Source organism: Eptesicus fuscus, chromosome 17 (genome assembly GCF_027574615.1).
Source record: "Eptesicus fuscus isolate TK198812 chromosome 17, DD_ASM_mEF_20220401, whole genome shotgun sequence".
NCBI lineage: Eukaryota > Metazoa > Chordata > Mammalia > Chiroptera > Vespertilionidae > Eptesicus > Eptesicus fuscus.
In genome coordinates this window covers 61,106,621-61,125,479 of record NC_072489.1, presented here as the reverse complement: position 1 = coordinate 61,125,479, position 18,859 = coordinate 61,106,621, and the positions used below count along the sequence as shown (strand labels likewise).

The following is an 18,859-nucleotide window of genomic DNA, read 5'->3' as shown; positions in this document are numbered from 1 at the left end:
CCGCCCAGACACCCCCTCCCCCTCAGACACCCCCTCCCCCCCAGGCACCCCCTCCCCCTCAGGCACCCCCTCCCCCCCAGACGTCCCCTCCCCCTCAGACACCCCCTCCCGCCCAGACACCCCCTCCCCCCCCGGCACCCCCTCCCCCCCGGGCACCCCCTCCCCCTCGGGCACCCCCTCCCCCTCAGACGTCCCCTCCTCCTCAGACACCCCCTCCCCCTCAGACACCCCCTCCCCCCCGAACACCCCCTCCCCCCCGACACCCCCCTCCCCCTCGGGCACCCCCTCCCCCTCAGACACCCCCTCCCCCCCGAACACCCCCTCCCCCCCGACACCCCCTCCCCCCCAGACACCCCCTCCCCCTCAGACACCCCCTCCCGCCCAGACACCCCCTCCCCCCTCAGACACCCCCTCCCCCCCAGGCACCCCCTCCCCCTCAGGCACCCCCTCCCCCCCAGACGTCCCCTCCCCCTCAGACACCCCCTCCCGCCCAGACACCCCCTCCCCCCTGGGCACCCCCTCCCCCCCGGGCACCCCCTCCCCCTCGGGCACCCCCTCCCCCTCGGGCACCCCCTCCCCCTCAGACGTCCCCTCCTCCTCAGACACCCCCTCCCCCTCAGACACCCCCTCCCCCCCGAACACCCCCCTCCCCCCCGACACCCCCTCCCCCTCGGGCACCCCCTCCCCCTCGGGCACCCCCTCCCCCTCGGGCACCCCCTCCCCCTCAGACACCCCCTCCCCCCAGACGTCCCCTCCCCCTCAGACACCCCCTCCCGCCCGGACACCCCCTCCCCCCCGGGCACCCCCTCCCCCTCGGGCACCCCCCTCCCCCTCGGGCACCCCCTCCCCCTCAGACGTCCCCTCCTCCTCAGACACCCCCTCCCCCTCAGACACCCCCTCCCCCCCGGACACCCCCTCCCCCCCCGACACCCCCTCCCCCTCGGGCACCCCCTCCCCCTCGGGCACCCCCTCCCCCTCAGACGTCCCCTCCTCCTCAGACACCCCCTCCCCCTTGGACACCCCCTCCCCCTCAGACACCCCCTCCCGCCCGGACACCCCCTCCCCCCCGGGCACCCCCTCCCCCTCGGGCACCCCCTCCCCCTCGGGCACCCCCTCCCCCTCAGACGTCCCCTCCTCCTCAGACACCCCCTCCCCCTCCGACACCCCCTCCCCCTTGGACACCCCCTCCCCCCCGGACACCCCCTCCCCCTCGGGCACCCCCTCCCCCGCTCCGTCATCAGAACCCCCGGGGTCAGGGCAGGTGGTGGGGTGCCCTGGGGCCCAGCTCCTGGCGGCAGCCCTTTGGGGTCATTGGAACCCGCAGGGAGGGTTCTCGGTGGGGGGGGGCCCTCCGGCAAGCGCCCCGCCCCCGCGGCACCCCGCCGCCGGCCGAGGCTGTGTGTCAGGGCCTGTCTGTCTCTGTCCCCCCGTCTCAGGATGGTGGACGACGTGATGTCTGTGTGTTCTCTGTTGTAAGTAACCGTCACGGACTCGGCCTCCGCGGCGGCGCTCGCCCCTCCGTGTCCATCGCCTCGCTCGTCTGCTCGCACCCACGGCTGCCGCGTGCACGCTTTCGTGTTTGACATGGGGGGGGGGGCAGAGGCCGTCTCTGTTTCGTGGGGTCCGTGTCGCGGAGCCGCGTGGCCGTGAACGGCGACCCCGGCGTCTGCCCGCTCCCAGGCGTGGGCTCGCTCCCCCTGCTCGCTGGCCGTCTGCCCGAGCCCCACGCGTTTGACGCCCCCTCATCCCTGCCCCCTCATTCCCGCCCCCTCATTCCCCCCCTCATTCCCGCCCCCTCATTCCCGCCCCCTCAGTCCCCCCCTCATTCCCGCCCCCTCATTCCCGCCCCCTCATCCCCGCCCCCTCATTCCCCCCCTCATTCCCGCCCCCTCATCCCCGCCCCCTCATTCCCCCCCTCATTCCCCCCCTCATTCCCGCCCCCTCATCCCCGCCCTCATTCCCGCCCCCTCATTCCCGCCCCCTCATTCCCGCCCCCTCATTCCCCCCCTCATTCCCCCCCTCATTCCCCCCCTCATTCCCGCCCCCTCATCCCCGCCCCCTCATTCCCCCCCTCATTCCCCCCCTCATTCCCGCCCCCTCATCCCCGCCCCCCTCATTCCCCCCCTCATTCCCCCCCTCATTCCCGCCCCCCCTCATCCCCGCCCTCATTCCCGCCCCCTCATTCCCGCCCCCTCATTCCCCGCCCCCCTCATTCCCCCCCTCATTCCCGCCCCCTCATCCCCCCCGCCCCTCATTCCCCCCCTCATTCCCCCCCTCATTCCCGCCCCCTCATCCCCGCCCTCATTCCCGCCCCCTCATCCCCGCCCTCATTCCCCCGCCCCCTCATTCCCGCCCCCCTCATTCCCGCCCCCCTCATTCCCCCCCTCATTCCCGCCCCCTCATCCCCGCCCCCTCATTCCCCCCCTCATTCCCCCCCTCATTCCCGCCCCCTCATCCCCGCCCTCATTCCCGCCCCCTCATTCCCCCCCTCATCCCCGCCCCCTCATTCCCCCCCTCATTCCCGCCCCCTCATCCCCGCCCCCTCATTCCCCCCCTCATTCCCCCCCTCATCCCCGCCCCCTCATTCCCCCCCTCATTCCCCCCCTCAGTCCCGCCCCCTCATCCCCGCCCTCATTCCCGCCCCCTCATTCCCCCCCTCATTCCCCCCCTCATTCCCGCCCCCTCATTCCCCCCCTCATTCCCCCCCTCATCCCCGCCCCCTCATTCCCCCCCTCATTCCCCCCCTCATCCCCGCCCCCTCATTCCCCCCCTCATTCCCCCCCTCATTCCCGCCCCCTCATCCCCGCCCTCATTCCCGCCCCCTCATTCCCCCCCTCATTCCCCCCCTCATCCCCGCCCCCTCATTCCCCCCCTCATTCCCGCCCCCTCATCCCCGCCCCCTCATTCCCCCCCTCATTCCCCCCCTCATTCCCGCCCCCTCATTCCCCCCCTCATTCCCCCCCCTCATTCCCGCCCCCTCATTCCCCCCCTCATTCCCCCCCTCATCCCCGCCCCCTCATTCCCCCCCTCATTCCCCCCCTCATCCCCGCCCCCTCATTCCCCCCCTCATTCCCCCCCTCATTCCCGCCCCCTCATCCCCGCCCTCATTCCCGCCCCCTCATTCCCCCCCTCATTCCCCCCCTCATCCCCGCCCCCTCATTCCCCCCCTCATTCCCGCCCCCTCATCCCCGCCCCCTCATTCCCCCCCTCATTCCCCCCCTCATTCCCGCCCCCTCATCCCCGCCCCCTCATTCCCCCCCTCATTCCCGCCCCCTCATCCCCGCCCCCTCATTCCCCCCTCATTCCCGCCCCCTCATCCCCGCCCCCTCATTCCCCCCCTCATTCCCCCCCTCATCCCCGCCCCCTCATTCCCCCCCTCATTCCCCCCCTCATTCCCCCCCTCATCCCCGCCCCCTCATTCCCCCCCCTCATTCCCCCCCTCATCCCCGCCCCCTCATTCCCCCCCTCATTCCCCCCCTCATTCCCGCCCCCTCATCCCCGCCCTCATTCCCCCCCCCCCCCTCATTCCCCCCCTCATTCCCCCCCTCATCCCCGCCCCCTCATTCCCCCCCTCATTCCCGCCCCCTCATCCCCGCCCCCTCATTCCCCCCCTCATTCCCCCCCTCATTCCCGCCCCCTCATCCCCGCCCCCTCATTCCCCCCCTCATTCCCCCCCTCATCCCCGCCCCCTCATTCCCCCCCTCATTCCCCCCCTCATTCCCGCCCCCTCATCCCCGCCCTCATTCCCGCCCCCTCATTCCCGCCCCCTCATTCCCGCCCCCTCATCCCCGCCCTCATTCCCGCCCCCCTCATTCCCGCCCCCTCATCCCCGCCCCCTCATTCCCCCCCTCATTCCCCCCCTCATTCCCGCCCCCTCATCCCGCCCTCATTCCCGCCCCCTCATTCCCGCCCCCTCATTCCCGCCCCCTCATTCCCCCCCCTCATTCCCGCCCCCTCATCCCGCCCCCTCATTCCCCCCCTCATTCCCCCCCTCATTCTCCCGCCCCCTTCCCCGCCCCCCTCCCCCCCTCATTCCCCCCCTCATTCCCCCCCTCATTCCCGCCCCCTCATCCCCGCCCTCATTCCCGCCCCCTCATTCCCGCCCCCTCATTCCCCGCCCCCTCATTCCCCCCCTCATTCCCGCCCCCTCATCCCCGCCCTCATTCCCGCCCCCCTCATTCCCGCCCCCTCATTCCCGCCCCCTCATTCCCCCCCTCATTCCCGCCCCCTCATCCCCGCCCCCTCATTCCCCCCCTCATTCCCCCCCTCATTCCCGCCCCCTCATCCCCGCCCTCATTCCCGCCCCCTCATCCCCGCCCTCAGTCCCGCCCCCTCATTCCCGCCCCCTCATTCCCGCCCCCTCATTCCCCCCCTCATTCCCGCCCCCTCATCCCCGCCCCCTCATTCCCCCCCTCATTCCCCCCCTCATTCCCGCCCCCTCATCCCCGCCCTCATTCCCGCCCCCTCATTCCCCCCCTCATCCCCGCCCCCTCATTCCCCCCCTCATTCCCGCCCCCTCATCCCCGCCCCCCTCATTCCCCCCCTCATTCCCCCCCTCATCCCCGCCCCCCTCATTCCCCCCCTCATTCCCCCCCTCATTCCCGCCCCCTCATCCCCGCCCTCATTCCCGCCCCCTCATTCCCCCCCTCATTCCCCCCCTCATTCCCGCCCCCTCATTCCCCCCCCTCATTCCCCCCCTCATCCCCGCCCCCTCATTCCCCCCCTCATTCCCCCCCTCATTCCCGCCCCCTCATCCCCGCCCTCATTCCCGCCCCCTCATTCCCCCCCTCATTCCCCCCCTCATCCCCGCCCCCTCATTCCCCCCCTCATTCCCGCCCCCTCATCCCCGCCCCCTCATTCCCCCCCTCATTCCCCCCCTCATTCCCGCCCCCTCATTCCCCCCCTCATTCCCCCCCTCATTCCCCCCCTCATTCCCCCCCTCATTCCCGCCCCCTCATTCCCGCCCCCTCATTCCCCCCCTCATTCCCCCCCTCATTCCCCCCTCATTCCCCCCCTCATCCCCGCCCCCTCATTCCCCCCCTCATTCCCCCCCTCATCCCCGCCCCCTCATTCCCCCCCTCATTCCCGCCCCCCTCATCCCCGCCCCCTCATTCCCCCCCTCATTCCCGCCCCCTCATCCCCGCCCCCTCATTCCCCCCCTCATTCCCCCCCTCATTCCCGCCCCCTCATTCCCCCCTCATTCCCCCCCTCATTCCCCCCCTCATTCCCGCCCCCTCATTCCCCCCCTCATTCCCCCCCTCATTCCCCCCCTCATTCCCCCCCTCATTCCCGCCCCCTCATTCCCGCCCCCTCATTCCCCCCCTCATTCCCCCCCTCATTCCCCCCCTCATTCCCCCCCTCATCCCCGCCCCCCTCATTCCCCCCCTCATTCCCCCCCTCATCCCCGCCCCCTCATTCCCCCCCTCATTCCCGCCCCCTCATCCCCGCCCCCTCATTCCCCCCCTCATTCCCGCCCCCTCATCCCCGCCCCCTCATTCCCCCCCTCAGTCCCCCCCTCATCCCCGCCCCCTCATTCCCGCCCCCTCATTCCCCCCTCATTCCTTTGTTTTACGTGGACCGGGGCCATCGCTTCCTCAGTTCTGTGCCTTCACGTGGGAGTGACGTCCCCGCCGGCCCCCGGCCCCCGGCAGCGGCTGCGGCCCGTCCCGCGGAATGTTTGGGGTCTTCCAAACGGGGCCTGCGGGAGGGGAGGGCCCGGGGCTGAGGGAGTCACTGCCGCTGCTCGGGGCCGGCGGGGGTCAGCATGCCGCCTGGGGTCATGGTCCTGCGGGGAGGGGGGCGGGGGGACCGGAGCAGACCGCCCAGGGCCTCTGCTGCTTTGCCTCCCGGGCCAGGCGGGTCCTGTGGGCGGCTCCCAGGGGCCCAGGCCAGCGCCTTCTCGCCTCCCTGTCCCCAGGGGGGGGCCTGGCCTGGCCTGTCCCGGGCGCATGCAGCCCCCAGGGGGCGGAGTCCTCGGGCTCTCTGCCGCCCCAGGGAGAGGAGGACTTAGAGCCACTTAGCAACTTGGAAAACATAAGTTAACGTGTTTATGTGCATGGACAGCTGACGCTTCAGGCTGCGGTCCCACTGTGCGCTCTGCAGTGCATCGCTGCTGCCAATAACCATCCTAGCATTTCCATGAGTGGGTGCCACCGTGGGGCCTGTTATTTGCGAGACGCAGGGAGGAACTGGGTGCCAGGTTCTGCCCGTTGGTTGACCGGGGAGGGGGGTGGGATCTAAGGATGGGGGCTCCGCTACCCCCAACCCTTGTTTTGCCTGGGGCAGGGCCTGAGGCCAGGAGGCGGGGCCAGGAGGCGGTGGAGGAGCCTCCATCTGACCTCCCAGGGGACGCGGGGACCGTCTGTGCTAACCTCTGACCCTTCAGGAGTCTCCCCTGATGCTCCCTTACCCCCCCCCACCCCCCGCGCTGCCTCCAGTTACCCGTGTGAGGGAGAGAGGAGGAGGGGAGCGCCCAGGATCTGGTCTGTTCCCCGGATGGTCCCCGGCGAACGCCCTTAGCGCGCTGGACTGCGCAGCTGGAGAGAGTCCAGAGGCTCATTGTCCGTTCGGTGTGTTTTTACCAAAATTAAAGAATGACCTCCCTTCCAGCCCTGCTGGGCGTCAGGCCCCCTAGAAGCTCAGAGTCCCAGGAAGGAGGCTGCCAGCTCCCCCCAGCCCAGGCCTCCTCCCCCCAAACCCAGGCCTCCTGCCCCAGCCCAGGCCTCCTCCCCCCAGCCCAGGCCTCCTCCCCCCAAACCCAGGCCTCCTCCCCCCAAACCCAGGCCTCCTCCCCCAAACCCCGGCCTCCTCCCCCCAACCCAGGCCTCCTCCCCCCAACCCAGGCCTCCTCCCCCCAAACCCAGGCCTCCTCCCCCCAACCCAGGCCTCCTCCCCCCAAACCCCGGCCTCCTCCCCCCAACCCCGGCCTCCTCCCCCCAAACCCAGGCCTCCTCCCCCCAAACCCCGGCCTCCTGCCCCAAACCCAGGCCTCCTCCCCCCAAACCCAGGCCTCCTCCCCCCAAACCCAGGCCTCCTCCCCCCAACCCAGGCCTCCTCCCCCCAACCCAGGCCTCCTCCCCCCCAACCCAGGCCTCCTCCCCCCAACCCAGGCCTCCTCCCCCCAAACCCAGGCCTCCTCCCCCCAGCCCAGGCCTCCTCCCACCAACCCAGGCCTCCTCCCCCCCAACCCAGGCCTCCTCCCCCCAAACCCAGGCCTCCTCCCCCAAACCCAGGCCTCCTCCCCCCAAACCCAGGCCTCCTCCCCCCAACCCAGGCCTCCTCCCCCCAACCCAGGCCTCCTCCCCCCAAACCCCGGCCTCCTCCCCCAGCCCAGGCCTCCTCCCCCCAACCCAGGCCTCCTCCCCCCAAACCCTGGCCTCCTCCCCCAGCCCAGGCCTCCTCCCCCAAAACCCAGACTCCCTCCCCCCAGCCCAGGCCTCCTCCCCCCAAACCCAGGCCTCCTCCCCCAAACCCAGGCCTCCTCCCCCAGCCCAGGCCTCCCCCCTGAAAACCCAGGCAGGAACATTTGGTGACGGCCGACCTGCCCGGCGTGAGCTGCCCCGTCAGGGGTCAGGACCCTGCATCCCCCGGGCGCTGGGCTCAGACGCAGGGTGGGTCCCAGGACGCAGATCTGCGCGCCCAGATGGGCTCTTTAGGGAAGTCAGAACATGGGGTCGGCGTAGCTCGAGGTTCCGGGTCAGCCCCCCCACCCCATGCCCTCTGTGGGGTCCAGCTTCCTGAACCTCCCAGGCCTCGGCCACACCTGCTGGAGGCGCAGAGCGAGCCCCCGGCCTGGGCGGCGCGGCGGCAGGGGGTCCGGGCAGACGCTCAGCAGAGGCGGTGGCTTCGGTCTGCTCTGTGTTCCGGAAGGTTCCGGACCTGGTTGTGCTCACATTTCCCGTTCTGTTTCCAGTGACACGTTTAGGGTGAAGAAGTCGCCAAAGCGGTCCCCTCTCTCGGACCCACCCTCTCAGGTATGCTGTCCCCGGGACGTGTCCGAGTGACCCCCTCCCCCGGGGGCTGAGGCCGCCGGGTCCCTCTCCGCCCACGGGGCCGCGTCCCCGGCGCCCTCCCTGCCTCCTCCGCGGCACCGGTTGGATGCCCTCCCTGTGGGGGTCGGGATGTGTCCCGAGAGGAGGAAGATGTCCGGGGCGATGTTGGGGGACTCGCTTATTTCAGGGGTCCTCAAACTTTTTAAACGGGGCCAGTTCCCTGTCCCTCAGACCGCTGGAGGGCCGGACTATAGTTAAAAAAAAACTATGAACAAATGCCTGTGCACACTGCACATATCTTATTCTGAAGTAAAAAAACAAAACGGCAAAAACACCCGCGTGTGGCCCGCGGGCCGTGGTTTGAGGACGCCTGGGATAGAGCAGCGGTCGCCGCCTCTCGGACCTCGCGAACCACCGGTTGGCGCCCGCTGCTCTACAGGCCCCTCGGGGAGCCCCGCCCCCCGGCCCCCCTGACCCGGCCATTTGCTGAGAGTGTGTCCCGGCCAGGGAGCCGTGGAGACAAAGGGATGCATAGGGAGAGGCACCTGGGCATGTGTGGCGAGCACCGGAGTTTTTACTTCTTTATTTTATTGACTTCAGAGAGGAAGGGAGAGAGAGAGAGAGAGAGAGAGAGAGATCAATGATGAGAGAGAACCATGGACCGGCTGCCTCCTGCACGCCCCCCACTGGGGATGGAGCCTGCAACCCGGGCCTGTGCCCTGACCGGGAACCGAACCCTGACCTCCTGGTTCCTAGGTCGACGCTCAGCCCTGAGCCCCTCGGCCGGGCAGGAGCCTGGCGTTTGTAACCCACGTCGAGTGGGAGGTAAAGAAAACCGTCTCCCCGCCGAGGCCCGGCTCCTGCTCACTCGCTCCGCCCCCAGCACCCACCACGGCGGCTCCCCCTCCCTCCGGTGGGTGTGCCAGGCCCTTCGGTCCTGAAACACCCCCCCTCCCATCGGAGCCGGCCAGCCCCTGCCGGGCGGGGCTGCAGAGAGAGCCGGCCCGGGACAGGGGCTTGGGTCCCGCCCTCCCTGCTCAGCGGCACGCCCCTGCGGGCATGGAGGCGAGGGCCCTTTCTCTGTCCCCACCGGCAGGTGCGAGGATTGTCAGCCGAGAGCGACTGGGCACAGCCCAGGCGTCAAAGCAATAAATTTACCGGAAGTAAAAGTCCTTTTCCTCCAGGGATGAGCAGGAAGCTCTCCAATGACCGAGACGCCCAGTAACCACACATCCCCCTTTTTCTAAGCCCCCGACCCCCCCCCCCCCCCCCCGGGACGAGCCACCAGGAAAGGAACTTGATCATCAAGGACAGAGCTGTGCCCCGGGGACACGGGGCATTGCCACGTCCAAGTTCACGGGCCGGACGGGGTGGGCGGGGCAGGCGCGGACCCTGGACGAGAGGAGAGACGGCTCCCCTCCTCCTCGCAGGACCCCACGCCCGCGGCCACGCCGGAGACGCCGCCGGTGATCTCGGCCGTGGTCCACGCAACGGACGAGGAGAAGCTGGCGGTCACCGGCCAGAAGTGGACGTGCATGACGGTGGACCTGGAGGCCGACAAGCAGGACTTCCCGCAGCCCTCGGACCTGTCCTCCTTCGTCAGCGAGACCCAGTTCAGCTCCCCCACCGAGGGTGAGCGAGCTCGGGGCCCTGCCCCTGGGGACCAAAGGCCGGGAAACCCCGCCGGCGTGGCTCAGGGGCTGAGCGTCGACCTATGAACCAGGAGGTTAGGGTTCGATTCCTGGTCAGGGCACAGGCCCGGGTTGTGGCTTGATCATTGATTTGTTATTAGAGAGAGAGGAAGGGAGAGGGAGAGAGAGAGAAACATCCATGAGGAGAGAGAATCACGGACCGGCTGCCTCCTGCACGCCCCACACTGGGGATCGAGCCCACAACCGGGCCTGGGCCCCGACCGGGAATCGAACTGTGACCTCCTGGTTCCTAGGTCGACGCTCAGCCCCTGAGCCACGCCGGCCCGACTGGAATATCTTATTTTAAAGCTCATATTAGGGAGTCAGTGTTTAAGTGTTGGCTTCCACAATAAGTAGAAACAGGCGCTCTAACCCAGAACTGCTATTTACGTCTGTTTTTATGTGGAAAATGCTGAGGCCTCGGGCTGCGGCATCGCCTCTGACACTCCTGCCCGCGGGGGTCTGAGCCGGTCACGGACACTCCTGCCCGCGGGGGTCTGAGCCGCTCACGGACACTCCTGCCCGCGGGGGTCTGAGCCGCTCACGGACACTCCTGCCCGCGGGGGTCTGAGCCGCTCACGGACACTCCTGCCCGCGGGGGTCTGAGCCGGTCACGGACACTCCTGCCCGCGGGGGTCTGAGCCGCTCACGGACACTCCTGCCCGCGGGGGTCTGAGCCGGTCACGGTCGCCTCCATCCTCTCTCTGAGCAGCAAAGAGCCATCCGGCTGCTGCAGGGGCGGCTTCTGTGCGAGAGTCCCTTCGGGTCTCATTTACCACGGCGTCCGCCGGGCCCAGCACAGCTGGAGGCGCACAGTAGGTGCTCAGGATCCGTGTGCCTGCCAGGGAGCCCGCGGAGCCGCAGAGCGGGTCTCCGCGTGGAGCTGCTGCGGGACCGAGGCGTGCCGTGCCGTGGGCTCGGTCTCCAGCGAGAGCCACGGAGTTAGTTCTCTTGCAGCCTAAACCTCAGCAGTTTGAACAGGTCATTTCTCCGCCGAACGGGACTTTCAAAGTCTTTTTTGGGCCCTGGCCGGGGTGTCTCTGTGGACAGAGCATTGACCTGTGCACGGAAGGGTCCCGGGTTCGATTCCGGTCAAGGGCACCTGCTCCGGTTGCAGGCTCGATCCCTCGTCAGCATGTGAGAGGCAGTCCTCGGCGTGTCTGTCTCCCTCTCCCTTCCACTCGTTCTAAAAATCAGCGGGAAGTAACCTCAGCCGAGGATTCACAAAACAAAAACGGAAGTAACTAATCGGAGCAGACGCTTTTAAAGGTCTCCGGTCTGAGCGTTGGTTTTCCAGCCCCGGAGGCACGGCAGGGTCGGGGGTCGCGGGCGGCTCAGAGCTGCTCTTCCCGCTCGAAGGGACTCGCCGGCCCCCCCTTCCTCGGGGAGGGACGACCGAGGGTCCGGGTCCAAACGCCGCTAGGACTCAGAGGAGCCCAGCGCCCGGAGGGCACCCTCTCGGGTCTGAACGCTTGGTGGGCGGAGCTGGGATCGTCCCGTCGGACCCGGGCCTGGCCGTGACGCCCGTGGCAGAGCCCCGAGAGCAGGAGGGTGACAGCGTCCGGGCTGGCATCTCTGGCCGAACAGCTTGCATTCCCGCTCCGGCCCCGCCCTGTCCCTGTCCCTGTGCCTGTCCCTGTGCCGCGCTGACCCCCTGTCTCCCCGCAGAGCTGGACTACAGGAACGCCTACGAAATCGAGTACATGGAGAAAATCGGCTCCTCCTTGCCCGTAAGTGCTCCTGCCTCAGTGGCGGGCGGGCGGGCGCTTTCCCAGCTCCTGACAACACAGCCGGGCCCCCTCCGGCCCCATTGCTCTGGGACCCCGACCTCGGAGCCAGCTCCCGGGTGCCCGCAGCTCCCGGGTGCCTGCAGCTTCCTGGTGCCCACAGCTCCCGGGTGCCCACAGCTCCCGGGTGCCCGCAGCTCCCCGGGTGCCCACAGCTCCCGGGTGCCCACAGCTCCCCGGGTGCCCACAGCTCCCGGGTGCCCGCAGCTCCCGGGTGCCTGCAGCTTCCTGGTGCCCACAGCTCCCGGGTGCCCGCAGCTCCCCGGGTGCCCACAGCTCCCGGGTGCCTGCAGCTTCCTGGGTGCCTGGGTTGCGGGCTCCGTCCCCAGTGGGGGGCGTGCAGGAGGCAGCCGGTCCATGACTCTCATTGATGTTTCTCTCTCTCCCTTCCTCTCTGGAATCAGGAAGAAACACATATTTAAAATAATAAACAAATAAAAGTTTGTATTTAAAAAGTGTCCCACCTGCACGTAGTTGTCTCCCCCCCCCCCCCCGCGGAGCCAGCGCGTCGGCTCCTCTCTCCCGGGAAAGAGGGAAGGCAGGCTCCTCCCGCTGAGCCATGAGCTCCTGGACGTGCCCTGCCGTCCTCTGAGGCGGGCCCAGGCCCGCGGCGGCCGAGCTGACGCGCGGCTTTGCTCCCCACAGGACGACGACGCCCCGAAGAAGCAAGCCCTGTACCTGGTGTTCGACACGTCGCAGGAGAGCCCGGTCAAGTCTCCGCCCGCCCGGATGTCCGAGTCCCCGACGCCGTGCTCGGGGTACGCCGCCGCCGTGGGGAGGGTGACGGACAGAGGCCCGAGCCTCAGCGCAGCTCTGCCTCCCGAGGCGCTCACGTGCGAAGAGCCGGGCAGCGGCTGCTCCCGGCGCCGGGTCCACACGGACGTAGCACGGCGGGCCTGCTGCTGCCGCCCTGCGGGTGGAGGCGACACCCCGATGGCGGGGGGTGGGGGCCCCTCCGAGCACCCCTGTGCTGCCACGTGGGGGCAGCGGCCGCAGGGCTCGGAGCCCGTGTCCCACCCGCCCCTCACTGGCTGCGGGACCTCGTGCGGATCACGGGCCCTCCGTGTCCCGTGGAGTAACCGTGACTGACCCCGTGGGGACCCGAGGGGATACAGCGGGGCGCCCAGTGCTGCAGGCTCCCCTGCCGCGTGTTGGGGTGCGGACCCTCCAGGAGGCGTGCGAATGTCACCCTTCGTCAGGTGGGGGGCTGGGCTGTGTGCTGGGCTGTGGGGGCCTCGCTCTGAGACGGGGCCTCCCCGAGGGAGAGAGAAACATCGACTGGCTGCCTTCTGCCGTCCCCGGCCGGGGATCACGCCCACAACCTGGGCCTGTGCCCCGACGGGAACCGAACCGCGACCCGAGGGGCATGGAATGGTGCCCACCCCCGGAGCCACGCGGCCGGGGACGAACGCTCTGCTTTGCCCTCTGAAACCCAGGACCTGGCCCGAGGGGCGAGAGGGGTGGTGGCGATGTGACTGCGGCCGCAGTGGCGCTGTGGCTGCCCCGTCAGGTGTCTTACCTGCAGGCGGCCTCTCCCCGCCTCACAGAGGCACTGCCTCCGCCTGCAGAGCCGGAGACCCGGACCCCCCGCCGCCCGGCACAGCCCAGCCCCCAGCTCGGGCCACAGCTCCTGCCTCGGAGCCAGGACAGCTGTGCTCCCACCTCCCTCGTGGGAGGCCCCGGCGTGGGCTGAGCCTCCCCCCTGCCCCCCAGACTGTCCCGCCTACTGGCCCCTGGTGGCCAGGACCCGCCCCTTCCCTCCGTCCGCAGCCTGGACGTCCAGGGCCCCTCGGGAGCGGACGGAGCGGGCAGCCCGGCCGCTGTCTGGGGGGTTTGCAGCGAGAAGACAGGAGGTGCCCTTTCCTTCCTCAGGCCGAGCTTCGAGGAGGCCGAAGCCCTTGTGAACGCTGGGGTGAAGGGCCCCCCTCCGGCCCCCCGAGGGCTGGCCCCCAGCCAGGAGCCGCACCTGCCGGGGCCGGGGCCGGCGCCGGAGAAGCCCTCCCAGAGGGAGCTGGAGGCCAGGGCCACGGGCGCCGCGGCCGAGGGGATCGAACTGGTAAGTGGGGTCGAGGGGCCGAGATCCCTGGGCTGAGGCCGGCCGGCTGGACCCCATCACCCAGGGGCCAGGCTTCGAGCAATACTCACCTGCACCCGACGTGGGCCGCCTGTCCCCTCCCCCCACCCGACCCCAGAAGCCAGCCTGGGAGGCCCCACCCTAAGGAGGGGCTCTGCTCACCCACCTGCGCCGTTTGCCTCAGGGCTGTGGCTCTCCCTCCTGAGCCCCTAGGGCTGGGCAGCTGCTTTGGGATTGTCTTCAGGGTGGGGCGGGGTGGGCAGGGGGGCGGGGTGGGCAGGGGGGGCGGGGACCTCCTCAGAGGGACCCTCTTGCCCATAGAGCAGGCGTGACAGGCCCTCCCTCGGGGCAGAGGGGCCTGCGCTAAGGCCTAACCCCCCACACACACACACACATTTAAAATGGACCGTCTTCAAGGTGAATTTTATTTTATTGCTTTCGCCTCCCTCCCAGCCATCCCCAAGGGGTTCGCGGCCAGCGGTGTAGCTTGTGTTTCGTTCCGTGTAGTAAACCGTCTATCGCACGCACTGAGTGTTTACTGAGCACCTCCCGCGTGTCTGTCAGTCGGAAAATACGACTGAGCCGAGAGCCTGGGTGTGACTCAGTCTCACAAACGCGTCCTGTGCCTGCAGAGTCGGCTTCTGATTCTGGGGTCCTTCTGGTCTGCCGGGGGGGCGGGGGGGCTCTTTCCGTGGGAAATCGTCTTCCCCCGAACCTCACTTCCTTCGATATTCCCGCTGGAGGGCTTTCCTCCACGGCTGACGCGTGGGAAACCCGCCCCCTGGCTTGTCTCCCGCCACCGAGCTTTTCAGACAAATAAGAAAATGGTTACTCCCCCCCCCCCCCCCCCACGGACCAGTTAGGGAGTGACGGTGGTGTGACGGGGGCGGGGGGCTAAGGCCGCTTTTGGGGGGGCTGAGCCGGCCACTCCGATGCCCACTGTCCGCCCGTGGGCTCAGCCCGGAGGAGAGCACAGTGCGGGCCGGGCTGACTCCCTGTAACCTCAGGCAGGAGCGTCCCCCGCAGGTGCGAGGTCCTGGCGGGCGGCGCGTCACTCTCTCTCCTGGTCTCTCTCCCCTGCCTCTCCTCTGCCCGCTCCGCGGCCCCAGGCAGCTCCGGAGGGCGCCTTTGCCTCCGCGGACGCCCTGCTCAGCAGGCTGGCCGACCCGGCCTCGCTCTGCGGCGCGCTCGACTACCTGGAACCCGACTTAGCGGAGAAGAACCCGCCCGTGTTTGCTCAGAAACTGCAGGTGGGTCGTCCTCGCGGGGCCTTCGGGGGGGGGGGGTCTGTGGAGACCTCGGTGGCGCGTGAGCCTCGGCCGCCCAGACGCCGGGAGGGGGGATTGAATGAGTGGCTGCTGAGAATGGGGCCCAGGAAGCACCCTCCCCGCGGGGCTGCTGAGTGGGGCTCGAACCCGGGACGCCGCGACGATGCGGGTTGCGTGACTGCGCAGGGACGGCCGTGTGTCCCGCCTGGAAGCCGGGCTGTTCACAGCCGCGCGGCGCTCAGATCCCGGAGGGAGGACAGCTGGGCCGGGCCTGGCGCTGCAGCCAGGACAGTGGCCTGGGCTGTGCTTTCCATTTGACAACTTCATTCCGGGGCCTTCTGAGCCGAACGAGAGGCTGTGCGCAGGCGCCGGGGATGCCTGTGTCCACGGGAGGGCGCTGTTCGCCAGCGTTCCGTGAAATGAACCGGAAGGACAGAAACCAGAGGGAACAGGACAGTGAACACGTGTTCACATGCGTGACACTCAGGGAGGTTCCAAAAAAGGAGCCCGGCCCGCGTGGCTCAGGGGCTGCGCGTCGACCTGCGACCCAGGAGGTCAGGGTTCGGTTCCCGCTCAGGGCACAGGCCCGGGTTTGGGGCTCCATCCCCCGTGGGGGGCGTGCAGGAGGCAGCCCATCAATGGTTCTCCATGGTGGTTGATGTTTCTATCACTCTCCCTCTCCCTTTCTCTCTGAGATCAATAGAAAGATACATCTTTTAAAAAAATAATAATAATCTTAGAAAAAGGAAATTAAACACTGTTTCATGATCTGCTGCGGAGTCGACGTGAAAGGAGGCGGGTGCGTGCTCCCCGAGCACCCGTCACGGCTCCCCGTGCACACTCCCTCCCCTCCCGTCGGGACCCTTCGCCCGGCTCACCCCACCCCTCTGGCAGGAGGAGCTAGAGTTCGCTGTCATGCGGATCGAGGCGCTGAAGCTGGCCCGGCAGATCGCGCTGGCTTCCCGCAGCCGCCAGGACGCGAAGGTACCGGCGCGGCCGCGCGCCCGCCTGCCTGGAGAATGATGGTGTGTGGTCCGAGCGCTTCCGTGCTAACCATCGGCCGGCCGGCATGGCTGGTGTTCGGCGAAGTAGAGTCTTCTAGAAAGCTCAATGCTTGATGCGTGCGCGAACACACACTGAGCACGTGTCTGAGACCTAACTCCGTGTGGGGGAGCCCGCTCCGGAGCCCTGAGGGACACGGGCGGGGCATGCAGAGGTTGTCTGCCTGGCTTCCGGGCGCGGGCGGTGTGTTCTTAACAATTTGAGCGAGTCGCTGGTGACCCGTGAGACCGCGTGAGGCCCTGTGAGGCTCGGCCCACCCCGAGCTGGGCAACCAGGGCTCCTGATGTGTGGGACCAGGGCCAGACCCAGGGTGCCCGGTCGCCCTGACCGATGTGGTCAGTTCACCGGTTGCTGTGAGGACTGCAGGTGACGTGTGGAGAGCTGCGCTGTGCCCAGCGCACAGTAGGTGTGCAGGACGTGAGCGCTGCTGCTGTTAGCTGGCCCTCCCCTTTGCTTCTGCTGCCTGGTCAGATGCTCGCTCGCAGCAGCTCCTCAGCAGGTGGTCCAGGCCCTGTGGTGCGGGCGGGGGGAGGGAGGGAAGGGCGCGGGGGGAGGGAGACGGAGCCACGAGCCAGCCCGAGGGGACCTGGCGCTCGCATCTCCAGGGGGAGCCGGGGCCTGGCCATCCCCAGTAGCAGGTCCCCGGGCAGCGGGGCAGTGGTGTCTCCGTCCCTCGTCCTCGGTGCAGGATCAGGGGCTCGGCGGTGCCCCTGCCCGGAGCCCCACACGTGGTTTCCCTGGAGCCGGGGGCGAGGGGGCAGAGACCCCTCAGTGACGGAAGGTGGGGACACTGGGTGTCCAGACGGGGCAGGTCGGGACCCGGGGCAGGGACAGGAACATGGATGTGGAGTGCCCTTGTTCTTGCTGCCGACCTTAAACGTGGGTTTGATTTCCACGGAAACGGAATCCGTAGAAAGCTCGATGCGGCGAGGGTTATCTTCCCCGTGGGATCTATTTCTTGATTTCCTCGGGTAGCGGCTTCAAGGCCGAATGAATCGCTTAGGGCCGGGCCACGCACGTGCGGCTGTTCCTGTCCTGAGGTGAGGATGTCCCACTAAGTGGTTTGGATTAGGCAGCGAGCGTTCGGGGCGCCTGGTACCCCGCCTCCTTCCTCTGAGGCCACGTCGGAGATGGCGGAGGACAGACGTCAGCCAGCAGCTGACTTCCTGCCGGTCACGTCCGTTCTCCGGCCACGTGTCTCGACGCTGATGTAGAAAATGCCGCCCGTGGACGCCCTGAGCGTGAGTGGGAGGGACAGCTAGCGGCCCCCCTGGGCTTCAGGCTGAGAGAAGCGTCGGTGGGTGGGATGGTTGGCGTGGAAGGAACCTTTTTCCTGCCGTAGCCACTCGGACCCCTTGGTGTTCTATCCAGCGACCTTGGCCCCGGGAAGTGATGCCACTTCCTGTAGCTGACCCGCCCGGCTGATCCCTTTGCCATAACGCACTCGCGTTCCTGTGGCTCTCTGTCCATGTTTCTGTCTGTGGCTCTGCCTGTGGTCTGTGGGTCTCTGTCCGTGATCTCTGTCCGTCGGTCTCTGTCCATGGTCTCTGTCTGTGGCTCTCTATCCATGGCTCTCTGTCCATGGTCTCTGTCCGTGGCTCTCTGTCCATGGCTCTCTGTCCGTGGTCTCTGTCTGTGGTCTCTGTCGGTGAGTCTCTGTCCATGGCTCACTGTCCGTGGTCTCTGTCCGTGGCTCTCTGTCCATGGTCTCTGTCTGTAGCTCTCTGTTCGTGGTCTCTGTCTGTGGTCTCTGTCTGTGGTCTCTGTCGGTGGGTCTCTGTCCATGGCTCACTGTCCGTGGCTCTCTGTCCATGGTCTCTGTCTGTGGCTCTCTGTATGTGGTCTGTGGCTCTCTGTCCATGGATGTTCGTGGCCCCAGCTGCCCTGGGAGCTGCTGACATGGGGGAAACGGTGCGTGGGGGGATTCGCTCTTTTCTCTGCCCACATGTCTCCGCTGTGGTGACTCTGCCAGTCTTCCTGGCAGCACAGCCTTCAGCCGTGGCTAAGACACCAGTGAAACCGCCTGGCGTGAGAGGAACCCTCCTGCGGAGGGCAGCACAGGGAAAGGGGGTTTCCGGTTGCACCTTCCGGCGGCTTTACTTTGCGCTGACCTTTAGCGGGACGGCCGGCTGCCTCTGCGGGCCGCAGTGGGGTTCCTGGGTCTCAGCAGAAAACGCCTGGAACGAGGAGAGCTGCTTAGGGGCGGGGCCAGCGGGGGCGTCGCTCGTGTTAATGTGATGCTGGTGGCTCTTCTAAAGCAGGAAGTGGAGCGCTGTGTAAGGGAAGCAGAGCTTCATTCAAACCTGGTCTCACGTCAGGGAGACACAAACCTAATGACTTCTAAAAGCAAACGGTGCTGGGTTGTAAGAGAAGCGGGTGGGGCGGGGGCATGAGTTTCATTTCCCGGCAGACGCTTGGGTCGTAGTTCAAATGGGATCTGGGCTCCTCTGTCCCGTGTTGAAACCCCGGGCGGCTCGAGGAGGAGCTGCCGCGTCGCTGGAGGGAGGCAGCCTTCATTCTGTCACCAGCGGCCGGTGCGTGAAACGTGTGCACTGGGGAGGTCCCTCAGCCCAGCCTGGGCCCTCTCAGTCCGGGAGCCCTCGGGGGATGTCGACCGACAGGCCTAAGCCGTCAGTCAGACATCCTTAGCGCTCCCCCCCCCGCCACCCCCCCCGCCACCGCCACCGCCACCAGGGCTGCGCTCGCCAGCCGTGAGCCCAGCTTCTGGCTGAGTGGTGCTTCTCCTGCGTTGAGCGTCTGCCCCCTGGTGGTCAGTGCGCATCATGGCAACCGGCCGTTCTGCCGTTGGTTGGTTTGCATATTAGCCTTTTATCATATAGGATGTTTCACAGAGGACCTCAGTCTGGGAACCTTTGCCAAATCTCTCAGGTGCCCACGTTTTTTCAGCTTTGGAGGGACTGGGATGAGTAAGAGGGTATCAAGTGGTTTTTCTGTTTTACAATTTTCTTATTCTAGTGGGTTTTCT

The 18,859-nt window shown here is 68.2% G+C and overlaps 1 protein-coding gene across 1 annotated transcript in view; it reads left to right on the top strand.

The window, feature by feature from the left end:
• TACC2 (transforming acidic coiled-coil containing protein 2) overlaps positions 1-18,859 on the top strand; it is a 109,231-nt gene that overhangs the window by 79,694 nt on the left and 10,678 nt on the right. Inside the window, exons 16-22 of the mRNA XM_054728663.1 lie at positions 7,913-7,973; positions 9,422-9,623; positions 11,351-11,412; positions 12,115-12,227; positions 13,342-13,525; positions 14,653-14,793; positions 15,706-15,795. Of these exons, the coding sequence (XP_054584638.1) occupies positions 7,913-7,973; positions 9,422-9,623; positions 11,351-11,412; positions 12,115-12,227; positions 13,342-13,525; positions 14,653-14,793; positions 15,706-15,795 (853 nt within the window). The remainder of the gene's footprint in view (positions 1-7,912; positions 7,974-9,421; positions 9,624-11,350; positions 11,413-12,114; positions 12,228-13,341; positions 13,526-14,652; positions 14,794-15,705; positions 15,796-18,859) is intronic.